General features: G+C 44.7%; 1 protein-coding gene across 3 annotated transcripts in view; it reads left to right on the forward strand.

Moving 5' to 3' along the window:
- Positions 1–13,959, forward strand: part of slc8a2a (solute carrier family 8 member 2a) — a 53,568-nt gene extending 39,609 nt beyond the window's left edge. For 2 of the 3 annotated variants that reach the window (XM_037687632.1, XM_037687631.1), the window contains 5 exons: positions 2,397–2,509; positions 3,297–3,396; positions 4,638–4,646; positions 13,202–13,471; positions 13,577–13,959. In XM_037687632.1, coding sequence (XP_037543560.1) covers positions 2,397–2,509; positions 3,297–3,396; positions 4,638–4,646; positions 13,202–13,471; positions 13,577–13,953 — 869 coding nt within the window. In that variant the 3' untranslated portion in view covers positions 13,954–13,959. The remainder of the gene's footprint in view (positions 1–2,396; positions 2,510–3,296; positions 3,397–4,637; positions 4,647–13,201; positions 13,472–13,576) is intronic. The other variant, XM_037687630.1, reaches the window with a different exon arrangement.
- Positions 13,960–15,369: the final 1,410 nt, after the last annotated feature.

A 15,369-nucleotide genomic window follows, 5' to 3' on the forward strand; every position in this document is an offset into this window, starting at 1 on the left:
ACGCCGCCGGACGCGGCCTCCAAGTCGTCCACGCCGCCGGACGCGGCCTCCAAGTCGTCCACGCCGCCGGACGCGGCCTCCAAGTCGTCCACGCCGCCGGACGCGGCCTCCAAGTCGTCTACGCCGCCTGACGCGGCCTCCAAGTCGTCTACGCCGCCTGACGCGGCCTCCAAGTCGCCTACGCCGCCAGACACGGCCTCCTCGTCACCTACGCCGCCAGAGTCGGCCTCCAAGGTTTCTACGCCGCCAGCTGCGGCCTCCAAGGTTTCTACGCCGCCAGCTGCGGCCTCCAAGGTGTCTACGTCGCCAGCTGCGGCCTCAAAGGTGTCTACGTCGCCAGCTGCGGCCTCCAAGGTGTCTACGTCGCCAGCTGCGGTCTCCAAGGTGTCTACGCCGCCAGCTGCGGCCTCCAAGGTCCTACGTGTTGGACGGCCTCCCGGCCGCCCCCCTGAACGATGGTCCCGTGTTGGACGGCCTCCCGGCCGCCCCCCTGAACGATGGTCCCGTGTTGGACGGCGTCCCGGCCGCCCCCCTGAACGATGGTCCCTTCGGACCTCCAACCTGCCTTTTGCCCACCTCCGGTGCCCCCTCCACCCGCCCGGTCCTTGTTAGTTCTTTTTCTTTGGTGGTCCGTCAGGATGCCGGACCTTTAAGGGGGGGCTATGTCACGGTCAGCGGCCCCCGCTGCCCCCCCCATCTGCCTAAGCCTCTGCCTTCTCCTTCAAGCTGCAACCAGGAACCAACATTTATATCGTCAAACAATCATCCCACAAACTAAATCATTTCCTTCCATTTCTAGGTTCTGTCTCTGTCTGCTCTTTATATTTTTGTTGTTCTGCTCTGTGTGTGATTTTCTGTTTATCTGATTCTGTTATTTTCCACTCACTCCTCAGTCTGCCTCTCCACTCAATCTTTATCATTCACACCTGTCCCTCATCAGCCACCTGCCCAGGTGCTCTCGTTACTCACTCTCCCTCTGTCTCATAAAAAGCCTGTCTCTCCTTCACTTTTTGTCCGGTGATTGTTCTGTGTTTACAGACATCTCAGTCCTCTTCTATCTTGTCTGTTTCTTGTCCACCTGATCATCTGCTTTGCCTTGTTCCTGATCCTGTTGCCCAAGTAAGTTTTGCTGCACCGACAGCTTTTTGTTTTGTTATTGAAATAAATTGTTTTTGTTTTTGAACTCCTGCCTCGCTCGCCTCTCTGCATTTGGGTTCCAACACTGAGGATCGTGACAGCCCCTTGGAGATCGTGGGCCCCTGGGAAGTTGCCCATATGGTTAATCCGGCCTTGGGTTTGGGAGTCCAAGGCAAACTGCCCGGGTCATGGTCCAAAACGAACCACTTTTCACACAAAGGTCTTTGTGCAAAGCAACAGCTCTGAGAAGATTATTTTGACTTCCCCTCTGAAGCTAAGCGCTCCGGCTCGATGAGCTTTTAATACCGGTGTCTCTGAAGGAACAAGTTATCTTCTGAAAAACAGGAGAAAGAAATACGTTATTCACATCATAATATTTCATATTATTTCATTATGATGACCGAAAACAATCATGAAAATGATTCATGTTCACACTTGTTAACGAAATAAAACAAACTTCATCAATGATTTGGTTTTCTTTCTTAGAAACAGCAAAAATAAGATGAACATTAGTCGGACTGTAGCTGACTGTGTGTCCAAGGACCGGACATGTGGACAAACATCAGATATTACTCAGGTCAAATTGAACTTTAAAGAAAACAATTCATGGTGAGTCTGGAAGACACCCAAGGGTCAGGGGTCATAGTTAGAGCAGTGCAGCTTCATGCTACATATTCCCCCACTCGGACTCAGTGCCAGTCCAGATGGCCATCGAGTCCCTACAAACCAACTCCATGAGCCATCAGAGGAAACTTTGGTGGGGTCAGCCATCACAACTTGGTGACCATTCAATTCAGTTCAGTTTATTTATAAAGCTCCAAATCACAGCAAAGTTGTCTCAGGCACTTTACAGGAACATTCACATAAAATCCAGTTAGTAAAGTTCTCTATCTAAGGAATCCAGCAGACAAGTTGAATCTTGGCTTCGTTGCAGTCTCCCATCCTGAACAAGCACAGTGGGCCGAGAGACTCATCATTGTGGACTAAATCTTGAAGAAGAAATTTAAGAGGTGTCCCATGACAGCCTCCTAGTTCACTGAAGAAAAGGAATTATATTCCAAAGAGAACGCCTTCAGAGAAGTTCCAACCAGTCATGGGCCATCCTTGGTAGCACTGAAGGAACAGTACAGGTGTCCCTTGTAGCTTCATGGTCCGTCGTGTAACTTATTGTTTCTGCCGCAAACTTCCGCATGAGATATCGTGTGCATTTTCACAAGTTCATGGTAGACAATACAATGAAAGTCTGTGCTCCTTGACAGGAAACCCCACACCGGAGGAGATAGAAGCCAGGAGAATTTCTGAAATGGGTAAACCCATTCTAGGAGAACATAGCAGGGTGGAAGTCATAATAGAAGAAGCATGCAGCTTTAAGGTTTGTGAATGAAAACGGTCTGGTTCAGGGCTGTTCAACTGGCGGCCTGCGGCCCATTCCCAGTCCGCGGGTGACTTCAATCTGGTCCACTTCATTAAAAACATTAATAAAAATTGGGGGTGGGGCTTCTGGGTTTGGGTTTTGGGGTTCTGTTTATTGTATTTATGATTAAATGCAATACAATAAACAAATGTAAAAGGTACCAGATCATTGTAAAACTTGGTTTATTCACATAATGACTTTAATCGCTGGATGTCCGGCCCCCGAGCTGCTGGCTTTAAGAAACTGTCGCCCACTGAGCAGTTTTGTTGAATAGCCCTGGTCTAGTTTATTATTTGGTGAAATGGATTACTAAATAAAACAACTAACTATTACTTTTGAGACTGTTGAAAGTGGATAATTTTAATTAAAGCTTTACAGTAATCTAAAAGATGACACATGTCACTTGAATTATGAAAAAGTTTTTGTTCATTAACCACCTTTTCACACATCAGACACCCAATGGAGTAATAGACCAGGTACAGTTTTCTCCAGTTTGCTGTTGCATGTGTTTGACTCTGCTGATAAAGTGTTTGGATACCAGCATGTACGTGTGCATGAGTGTGTGCTGCGATTCTTCCCAAATGTTTTCAGGTTGTGCATCACAGCAGTGTTATCAATGAGTGTCAATGTTTAATGTAAAATACAGTGAGTTCATGAGTCGTTGTGTTGGTTTGATTTGTTTTATGACTGTTTCAACTAATTCAAAATTTAAAAAAATCTAAACATGATCATTCTGTTGGACCAGGGCACCGTGGACAAACTCCTCAAAGACACAAATCTGGCCATGGTGATCGGCACCTGCTCGTGGAGGGAGCAGTTCGTTGAAGCAGTGACGCTCAGTGCAGGTCAGTGACTGGTTCTTAGAAATACAGAAACATGAAACATTTCTTTTTCAAGTCTAAAATTCAGAACAAACAGAATGTTTTAATAGTCATGTTTATGTGGAGGTAACTGTTTACATATCAGATAAAAATTGAAACAAGCTTAACTGAGCTGAAACGATTAAAGGATTAGATGTTGTGTAATATATTCAATCCAATTTACTTCAGTTTTTAACAAGGTTTTCTTTTAATTCCTGGTGTACAAGTAACATTAATCACACTACTGGTAAATTAATAAACATATAGAATCTAACTTGTTTGTTATTATCATCATCATCATCATTATTATAGTTATTATTATGGTCTAAATTAGAATTGATCACTTGAAACCTAATATCATTATTTTTCCACTGAAATGCAAGTGACTTTATTTTGTTGTGTTGATTTAATTTCATTATTTGAATGGTTTATAGTTTTGTTTATTTTATTCTGATTTCTTAACATTTCTAAATAAATTCTAGAAACAGTAAATTTAGTCTCTTTAGTCATTTGAAGTATAATTAAATTTTCCACATTATAAAAAACATCTTGCGTTTTTGTTGAGATCTGAAAAATAAAAGAGTAATAAATACTCTAAATATGATTTATCATTCCAATAAAAGACACTTAGAGCCCTGATTAAAATGCTCCTTTTCTACTTGTTACAATTATTAATAATAAATAAATAGTCCAAATCTGTGTACAGTAGTTTAATTTTAAAGTGCATTTCAGTGACCTACAAGGTGGGCATGATGTGGGTGAGGGTGGGGAGCAGAATCATACATGCAGCCAAAAATATAGTTATGGATATTACATTATAAAAATACAGTTTTCAAGCTGTATTTGTGAAAGTAGACTGTGATTTTTAAGAATTGGCTGTGTGAAACAGAGTTCCATGGTGTGCTGGTCACTTGGTTGCAAACGTTCAGAATTCAATAAGACTGCAGATGAAATTTACTTTTTTTTTATTAATAATAATAATAATAATAATAATAATAATAATAATAATAATGATAATACATTTTATTTGAAGGCACCTTTTATGGCACTCAAGGACATTGTACAATAAAAACAACAAATGAAAAAAATAGCAATATAAACATCATGCATAACATAACTTAAATACAGTTACCACGAGGAGGTCAGAATGAGTACGTCTATTTAAAGAGAAAAATTTTGATGTGGGATTTGAAGGTGCAGATGGTGGGATAGGTTTTGATGTCCAGGGGGAGAGAGTTCCAGATGTGGGGTGCTGAGTGGTTGAATGCTCTTGAGCCCATAGTGGTCAAACAGGAAGACTGGGTGAGTTGGGAGGAAGGAGGACCTGAGAGTGCAATAGAGTGTGTTGATGTGTAGGCGTTCTGTGAGATACTGAGGGGCAAAGTTGTTGAGGGTTTTTGAAGGTGCAAAGCAGGATTTTGTATGAAATACAATATTTAATGGGATCCAGTAAAGATGCTGGAGGACAAGGGTTATATGACTGGTGGAAGGAATTCTGGAGATGATGCGAGCAGCAAGGTTTTGGACCAGCTGGAGTTTATGGATGGATTCTGCAGGTAAACAAAAATAATGGGAGTTACAGAAATCTAGGTGAGATGTGACCAATGTGTCAGCCAGAATAGCAGTTGGGTGACAGAGATGGATGGAGGCGAATAACATAACAAAGGTGAAAGTAAGCTGAACAAGTGATATTACAGACACGGGTTTGAAATAATGTATTGTTTAGGATGAGACCCAGACTCTTAACCTGGGGCCATTGGGAAACAGAGGTGCTGTTGACGAGAATGGAAAAGTTACTAGTATTTGCAAGGGTTGATTTGGTGACAATGAGAAGAACTTCATTTTTGTCACTGTTCAATTTAATGAAGTTGCTGGTGAACCATTATCTGACCTGTGTGCACACTAACATTTATGGTGCGTACAGAGCTCTTCCTTGCCCCCATCTTGGCCTCTCCGACCACATCTCAATCCTGCTGGCGCAAGCATATCGTCCGCTGATGAGACGAATTAGGCCAACAAAGAAGACAGCTACATTTTCGGTGCACAGATTGGCAGGTATACAGAGAGGTGGCTACATAAGAGGGAGAGGTGGACCTGGAGGAATACACCTCTTCTGTTCTTGGCTTCATCTCCAAGTGTGCTGATGATGTCATCACCACTAGGACAATAATCTGTTATCCAATTCAAAAACCCTGACTGAATGTTGAGGTGAGAGCTCTGCTGAAAGCTAGGGACGCTGCGTTCAGGACATGTGAGGCATCAGCAATCCGAGAGGCGAGGAAAAGACTGACTACAGGCATTGCAAGGGCCAAAGCCATATACTCCCAGAAAAGTCAGGGTCACTTCATCACCAATGACCCCCGGCGCATGTGGAAGAGCATCCAGTGCATTACTGCATTATGAACTACAACGTCAGGGATGCACAAGCAGAAGCTCTCCTTTCTTGTACTGAGTCTCACACTGGGGAACTGGATTCTGGACATCCTGACCAACAGACCTCAAACTGTCAGTATCCACAACATCCTCTCCTCTTCCATCACCCTCAGCACTGGCTTGCCCCAGGGCTGTGTGCTGAGCCCTATCCTGTTCACTCTGCTGACATTTGACTTCTCAGCTAGACACTCCAACAGCCATATAGTGAAGTTTTCTGATGACACAGCAGTAGTGGAACGCATCACGAACAATGATGAGTTCAAATACAGACAGGAGGTGGAACACATGGTGCAGTGGTACAGAGACAATCTCTGTATCAATGTGAAGAAGACCAAGGAGATGGTGGTGGATTTTAGAAGGGACAAGGATCCTCTTCATCCCCTACACATCGGAGGAGCAGCTGTGAAGATAGTCTCCTGCTACAGGTAACTGGGGGTGCATGCATCCAGTGATGTGAGAACACTTCCTGTCTGGTCAAGAAGGCCCACCAGCATCTCAACTTCCTCAGTAAGCTGCAGAGAGTTGGACTTGGGAGCTCTGTCCTGAGGAGCTTCTATTGATGTGTGGTGGAAAGATATCTCTGCAGCTGCACTGCTACTGAGAGGATGGCTCTGCAGAGGGTGGTTAAGACTGCACAGAATACTGTGGGGAACAGCTAATCATCCATTATCTTTAACCCACCTCTTCCATTTTGGGTCACGAGGGTCGTCGGTGCCCATGTCCAGCAATCACTGGGCGAGGGACAGGGTACACCCTGGATGGGTCGCAAGTCCATCACAGGGCCACATAGAGACAAACAAGGCAAACAACCATTCACTCTCTCACACCTAGGGACAATTTAGAGTTACCAATCAGCCTAACATGCATGTTTTTGATCTATGGTAGGAAACCGTAGTACCCGGAGAAAACCCACGCATGCATGGAGAGAACATGCAAACTCCACCCAGAATGGGCCCCGGACCGGGATTTGAACCAAGGACCTGCTTGCTGAGAGGCAGCAGCTCTACCAGTTACGCCATATATATATATATATATATATATATATGTGTGTGTGTGTGTGTGTGTGTGTGTGTCAGAGATCTGATGGCAGAGGATCCTACACGCAGGCTCAGAAAGGCTTTTAAAATGTTTATTGAATAAATAAACAGCTTCTGGTGTCTCAGGTCCAGGGGCATGAAAAGTATCTAAAATGATACAGAGGGGAAAGGTTAGTGTTTGACAGAATAACGAGTAGTTATTCGAATACAGACGGTCTGATGAAACACTAACCTTTCTTGTTGTAATGGGACGCTCCAGCGGAGACACAGAATTGCAGAGACCAAGGAAGTCCAAGGCGTAGTTTAGGATGAGCAGGGTTCATACACGAGATCCAAAGAGGAGACAGTACTGAAAGAGAGAGGCAAAGGCAAAATCCAAAAACAGGCGTAGGTCGTAAACAAGGTCAGAAGGCTGAGGCACAAAAGGGACAGACAAAAAGCATGGTCAAGGGAAACAGGCGTGGATCAAGATTAAAGAGCTGTGAACAAAAAGTGTATGCTGGATAACTGTGGCTGGAAGCAAGCAGTTGATCTGGCAATGTAGTGGAGAAAGCAGGAAGTATATATACACACCCAGAAACAGGTGGAAACCATCAGCAGCAATCAGAGAGAGAGAGGTGTGGCATGTAAAGAGGCTGGTAGAAGCAGCAGAGGAAAAACCCAGGAGAGCAGAGAAGAAAAAGTTGAACAGTGAACAGAGTGATGAGAAAAGGAAAAAACAGAGTGTAAACTGTGACAGATCCCCCCCCCCTTAAGGCGTGGAACCTGATGCACCCCGAGGTTTGTCCGGGTGAAGGCGCTGGAAGTCCCTGACGAGGGACTTGTCGATGATGTGATGGGAGGGGACCCAAGAACATTTTTCTGGGCCGTATACCTCCCAGTTGACCAGGTAATGGACTCCTCGGCCCCATCTCCTGGAGCGGAGGAGTCGGTGCACAGTGTAGGCGAATGCCCCATCAATGAGCCGGGCGGGGTGAAAAAATGGGAGGGCAAAAAGGGCTTGATTTTGGATACGTGAAATGGGTTGATTCTCATGGATTTGGGTAGCGATAAACAGACAGAAACTGGGTTAATGACTTTGGATGTGGGGAAAGGGCTAATAAAACGGGGAGCAAGTTTGTGTGATTCTACTTTTAATGAGAGGTCTTTGGTGGAGAGCCATACCTTCTGGCCCTCCCGATAAGTGGGTTGTTGAGACCTCCGCCGGTTAGCCCCTTTGACGTAGGCTGTGGAGGTCTGCAAAAGGGCTCGTCTGGTTCTCCGCCATACATGTTGGCAGCGTAAGGCTGACTGGTGAGCAGAGGGCACTTGAGCTTCACGTTCCTGGGTGGTGATTAAAGGGGGCTGAAAACCAAAAACCATGTAAAAAGGGGACAGACCGGTAGCAGAGGAAGGGACAGTGTTGAGGCCGTGTTTGACCCAGGAGAGGTTGGGGGACCAGGTGGGGATCTTTCTGACAGAGGATCCTCAGCTTGGCCTCAACCTCCTGGTTCGCCCTCTCCATCTGGCCATCAGTCTGGGGATGAAAGCCAGAGGAGAGGCTAATGGAGACCCCCAGGAGGTCGCAAAATTCTCTCCAGAACTTGGAGACAAACTGAGGTCCTCTGTCAGAAACGATATCTGTGGGCAGACTGTGCAGGCTAAAGACCTCACATGACATGATCCCAGCCAGGGTCTAGGCTGAGGGAAGCTTGGGAAGAGGGACCAGGTGAACCATCTTGGAAAAACGGTCAACAATCGTCAGGATGACAGTGTTGCCGGCAGAGGGAGGAAGACCAGTAATGAAATCTAGACTGATGTGGGACCATGGGCATGACAGGATAGGAAGTGGATGGAAGAGACCAGAGGGGGGACATTGTGAGGACTTGGCTTGGGAACAGGCAGGACAGGATAAAACAAAAGAGCGCACGTCCTGGTTTAATGTGGGCCACCAGAACTGTGCGCGAACTAAGGAAATAGTCTTAGAAAAACCAGGATGACAAACTAGGCGGGAGCTGTGGCAAAACTTGAGGAACTCCTGGACAAACTCAGGGTGTACAAATAATCTGTCAGGGGGACAGGCGGTTGGAGGAGGGTGTAACTGGTTGGCCTGTCGTAGGTCCAGCTCCAGTTGAGTGACAGCCAGGCGGGCAGAGTTGGGAAGGATAAACTCACTGACAGGAGGAGGCAAGGAACAAGAATCCTCCTCCATGATGTGAGAGAAGGCATCAGGTTTTGTGTTCTTGTGACCGGGTCTATAGGAGAGGGCAAAGTTAAAACGGGAAAAGAAAAGTGCCCACCTGGCTTGTTGAGGGTTGAGGCGTTTGGCCGACTTAAGGTACTTGAGGTTCTTATGGTCGGTCCAAACCTGGAATTGGAACTGGGCGCCCTCTAACCAGTGCCTCCACTCCTCCAGCGCCAGCTTAACAGCGATCAGTTCATGTTCTCTGACATCGTAATTTCGCTCAACTGGCGATAGGCTTCTGGAGAAGAAAGCACAGGGATGAATAACTCCTTCCTTATTTTGTTGGCTAAGCACTGCCCCTACACCCACACTAGATGCATCTACCTCAACGATAAATTGTACTTATGGGTTGGGGGTATGGAGAACAGGGGCAAAAGAAAACAAAGTCTTTAATTCTTTAAATGCTAAATCAGCTGTCTCTGTCCATAGGAACTTTTTCTTGGAGGAGGTGAGAACATGGAGGGGATTAGCAATGAGGCTATAGTCTTTAATAAATCTCCGGTAGAAATTAGCAAACCCCAAGAACCTCTGCAGTTGTTTCCGGTCTTTGGGTACTGGCAAATCTAGTACTGCAGACACCTTGTCGCTATTCATTTCAACTAAATTGGGTGAAATCTTAAAACTGAGAAAAGATGTGGAGGACTGGTGGAAATTGCATTTTTCAGCTTTGACAAATAAATTATTTTGTAATAACCGGGTGAAAACAGATCTGACATGTTTCTTGTGTGAGGTTAGGTCCTTGGAGAAAATTAAAATACCGTCCAGATAAACAAAAACAAACTGATTAACCATGTCCCTCAGGACATCATTGACCAGAGACTGGAACACAGCTGGGGCATTGGTCAAGCCAAAAGGCATGACCAAATATTCATAATGACCATTGGGTACATTGAAGGCCGTTTTCCACTCACCTCTCTCACGTATGCGCACCAGATGGTACGCATTACGGAGGTCGAGCTTGGTAAAAAATGAAGCGCCTTGGATAAGGTCAAAGGCGGATGACATTAACGGGAGAAGGTATTTGTTTTTTATGGTTATTTTGTTTAACCCTCTATAGTCTATGCAGGGTCTTATGGATCCATCCTTCTTCCCCATGAAGAAGAAACCAGCTCCTGCTGGAGAGGTAGAAGGCCTGATGATGCCGGCTTGAAGCGAGGTCTTGATGTACTCCTGCATGGCTTCTTGTTCAGGAGTAGACAGAGAGTACAGGGCCCCTTTAGGGGGAGTAGAACCAAGAACCAAGTCAATAGGGCAATCATAAGACCTGTGCAGTGGTAAAGAGGTGGCCTTGACTTTGTTAAAAACCTCCTTCAAGTCAAGGTACTCCTCTGGAACTGTAGAAAGATCTGAATAAGTCTCTTTAATATTGTTCTTGGACATTGAGGGAATGACCACATCAAAGAGGCAAGATGACAAACAGTTATCAAACCAACCCACAATCTCCTTCTGTTGCCATTTAATATGTGGGTTGTGTTTTGAAAGCCATGTGGCCCCTAGGACTACAGGAGTCAGAGTCAGAGTCAGAGTTTCTTTATTGTCATTCGCACCTCATGTGGTACATGTGGTGGAGCGAAATTATGTACACGGGGTCCCAGTTACATCCAACAATAAAATGTCTAAGAAAAACAGTAATAACATCTAAGATATGAACTAAGAAAAACATCAACTAAATATACACTAAGCACTCATAACATAAAACATTGGAGAGTGGGGTGATTTGATAATAAGAAACTGTAATGTCTCTTTTTGATTACCCCCTATGGTTAAAGTCACAGGTTCGGAGATTAAAGAGGAGTCATGAAGAGGGTGACCATATAAGGCTACGATGGACAGTGGTTTAGGGGATTTAAACAGTTTTATTCCTCGTTCTTGGGCAAACTGAAGGTCCATGAACTCAGAGTCGGCCCCTGAGTCTAAGAGTACTTTAATGGAGGTGCAGGTCTTACCAGAAGTGGACAGCTCAGCTAGAAACGTGAAGGGTGAGGAGATTACTGGATTCTGGGCCTGACTCAGCAGGAGTCTCCTCTTCTTTGCTGAGTCTGGCCTTTTAACGGACAGTTAGAGACGTTGTGAGAGTCCTGGCCACAGTAGAAACACAGCCGGTTCCGACGTCTCCTCTCACGTTCCTCTGGAGTAAGACAGCTGCATCCAATCTGCATGGGCTCCTCTTGTGGTGGTGTCTCTTGTGGACATGGTGGAGGAGGGGGGTCCCAGGGGAAGCCGTCTGGGCGCCTCTCTGGGTTCCTCAAGGGGTCTTCTGTCTCTGCTGGATCTCTCAGCTCGTTCTCGGGATCTCTCCATCAAGCGCAGAACCACCCTTGTCGCCAATTCCTCTAGGTCTTGCAGTGAGTCCGGGTATCGCTTGGTTGCCAGGTTGTCCTTGATCTCCTCATTAAACCCTTGGTAGAAAGCATCAGTTAGTGCCTCTTCGTTCCATTTACTACCAGCAGCCGTAGCATGAAAATCTATAATGTACTCAGTTACTCTTTGTTTTCCCTGCTTCACTGAAAACAGTCCACGAGCAGCCTCTCTTTCGGGAAGGATGGGGTCAAAAACTCTGCACAGCTCTTTAGAAAACTCATGAAACGAGTAGCAGTACCTTGAATCTTTTTCCATTCTGACGTTCCCCAAGACTTAGCTTTTCCAGACAGGAGGGACATGGTATACGCCACCTTAGCACGTTCAGAGGGGAAGGTTGAGGGCTGGAGCTGAAAATGAATTTCACATTGTGTTAGGAACGGGCGGCACTGGTCCGGTGCCCTTGAAAATAGTTCTGGTGGAGCCAACCGTGGTTCCCGGAGTGGGTTACTCGTGGTTCCAGCATATGCAGGACTGCCGGCATGATTTGAGTCCTGAGGGTTAGAGTGAGGAGTTAGAATCTTAAGCATGTTCATGATCTCATTCATGCCGGTCTCTAATTTACCGATGGCACCTTCCACACCAGAGTGCCATTCTGAGCCTGGTGTAGGATCCATGTTTGGCCAGATCAATCTGTCAGAGATCTGATGGCAGAGGATCCTACACGCAGACTCAGAAAGGTTTTTAAAATGTTTATTGAGTAAATAAACAGTTTCTGGTGTCTCAGGTCCAGGGGCAGGAAAAGTATCTAAAATGATACAGAGGGGAAAGGTTAGTGTTTGACAGAATAACGAGTAGTTATCTGAATACAGACTGTCTGATGAAACACTAACCTTTCTTGTTGTAACGGGACGCTCCAGCGGAGACACAGAGCTGCAGAGACCAAGAGAAGTCCAGAGGCGTAGTCGAGTATGAGCAGGGTTCATACAAGAAATCTGAAGAGGAGACAGTACCGATAGAGAGAGGCAAAGGCGATAGGGAGAGGCAAAGGTGAAATCCAAAAACAGGCATAGGTCATCAACAAGGTCAGAAGGCTGAGGCAAAAAGCGTGGTCGAGGGAAACAGGCGTGAATCCAGATTAAAGAGCTGTGAACAAAGAGAGTACGCTGGATAACTGGCTGGAAGCAAGCAGTTGATCTGGCAATGTAGTGGAGAAAGCAGGAAGTATATATACACCCAGAAACAGGTGGAAACCATCAGCAGAAATCAGAGAGAGAGGTGTCGCATGTAAAATAGGCTGGTAGAAGCAGCAGAGGAAAAACCCAGGAAAGCAGAGAAGTGTAAACTGTGACATATGTATATGTATATATACTCTTTTGTATTTATTTATTTGTTAATTGTTAGGTTTCTTGATATGGGACCTGAGTCCGAATTTCGTTCCATAAACATGCAAATGTGAGCTGGTATGACAATAAAAAAATCCTTGAATCCTTGATTTCATATAGGCAGTGAAAAGGTGGAGGTGGTTGGCGGATAAAGCTGGGTTTCATCTGCATAACAGTGGAATTGGATGTTATGGTTTCTTTTTTGCAAGTTGGAGTTACTGACTAGTCTCCTACAGTTGCAGTCTAGTAAGATGCAGGATTAAGGTTTACTAACTCAGCCATTCTATTAAAAGATGAAGCTCACCATGACACTTGCCAAACTGCCAACACAGTCTGTTTTATTGTTTTCAGTTATTACTGTAATCTCGCCCCACTTGGGGTGTAGGATTGATCTTTGTGTTTTCTTTAAACAGGTGATGAAGATGAGGCGGGAGAAACACAGCAAATGCCCAACTGCTTTGACTATTTCATGCACATACTTTGCATTTTCTGGAAGATTCTGTTTGCTTGTGTCCCACCCACCGGGTACTGGAATGGCTGGGCATGCTTTATTGTGTCAATCTCAGTCATCGGTGTTTTGACAGCTATTATTGGAGACCTTGCTTCCCATTTTGGCTGCACTGTTGGCCTAAGAGACAGTGTCACTGCAGTTGTCTTTGTGGCCCTGGGAACTTCACTTCCTGGTATGTAGGTTCTGTTTACTCAAATACCAAAACATTACAAATGTCATTTAAGTGTGAGAAATTATTTAAACTATTAAATAACCTCAATCTCTAACATTTTTGTAGATACTTTCGCCAGTAAAGTGGCTGCCACCCAGGATCAGTATGCAGACGCATCTGTGGGAAACGTGACAGGAAGTAATGCAGTTAATGTATTTTTGGGCATCGGTGTGGCCTGGACCATGGCTGCTGTGTACTGGGAGGTCAAAGGAAAGGCATTTCATGTGGATCCTGGATCTTTGGCCTTCTCTGTCACACTTTTCACCATTTTTGGCCTCTTCAGTATGGGTGTACTAATGCTACGCCGAAGACCATCTGTTGGTGGTGAACTAGGAGGCCCCCAGGTCCCCAAAGTCCTCACTTCTTTGCTCCTCTTTGGACTCTGGTTCCTCTACATTCTTTTTTCCAGCCTGGAGGCCTATTGCCATATACAAGGCTTCTGAGTGAGCACAGCTGGAGGAAGTCACAACTGGACACTGATGAACACTTCAAGTCCATCTGGACTCTGTTGTGACACTTTCACTAGGAATCAAGTAGCAACTTGACAGCTGCTGCCATGTTTCATAAAACATATATACACACTACAGACTCATTCAACCTTTATTTAGACAGGTTAGTCCCATTGAGCATCGGGGACTTTACAAGAGAGACCTGATTTCTTAACAAAGAATGATGACAACAGTGAATAACAACAGACAGTCACAAAAGAGGCATACAAATTGAATTATTTATTTATTTTGCAAATCAAAAGAAAATAGCACCCAAAAGAAGAGTCAAAATGAAAAGTAGCAAAAAAAAAAAAACAACCCCGGCTAGATTATAAGGCGGTGTAGAAAACTAAAAACAGGAACATGTCTGCATTGGTTGTTTGCCAGGAACTAAACACATGAAGATCAGTTTAAGTCCATTGCAGGACTAATAAATTTGCACTGATCAATGTATGTCAGGGTATCTGAATAGTTGTGATGAAGAACAGTATATCCTCTTTCATCGGGTCATGCTCTCCATCTCATAGCACCTAACTGAGGTTTGAAGTTTCTTCTCACATTATAAAGTGGGCTCAGAATAACACTGTTTAATTTAGTATTTTATTAGGATAACCTATTTGGAGGTGAGCTACTTAAATGTAATATCTCAATGTGCTGCAACTGTGACTTTTGGCGAAAAAAAAAAAAAAAAAACCTTGGTAGGACCCTATAGAATCTTCTTTTTTCCCTTCAAATTTTCTTAATGTTTTTCTTTTCATTTAAATTTTTTAAATGTTCATGTTATCTAGTGCAGGCACATTTTTTCACCTTAAAAGTGTCATATTTTATGGTGGATTATTAATTTTTTTGAACAAATCAATAGGAAAATATTTAAGAAATATGTTAACAAAGAGCAGCACGGTGGGTCAGTTGGTAGAGCTGCTGCCTGTCAGCAAGAAGGTCACCAGATCAAATCCCAGCTGGGGGCCTTTCTGGGTGGAGTTTGCATGTTCTCTCTGTGCTGCATGGATTTTCTCCGGGTACTCTGGTTTTCTTCCACAGACCAAAAACATGCATGTTAAGCTAATTTTTTTTCTTTCCGCTGTTCCCTTCTTCAGGGGTCACGCAGTGAACTAACTCGCATGAAGACTAGACATTTATTTTTATTCTGGATGCCCTTCCTGACACAACCGCATACTATTGAGCAGTGTTGCCAGATAGAGATGAGGTTTTCCAGCCCAAAAATCTGTTAAAAACCACCACATCACACAAAAAGCTGCCCAATCAATATACAGTAGTCTCTTGTTTATCATGGGGGATCTATACCCTGAAGCCCCGTGATAAGTGAAAAACTGAAGCCCCGTGATAAGTAAAAGACCACAAAGTAGTTTA

Source organism: Nematolebias whitei, chromosome 14 (genome assembly GCF_014905685.2).
Source record: "Nematolebias whitei isolate Nwh7 chromosome 14, NemWhi1, whole genome shotgun sequence".
Lineage (NCBI taxonomy): Eukaryota > Metazoa > Chordata > Actinopteri > Cyprinodontiformes > Rivulidae > Nematolebias > Nematolebias whitei.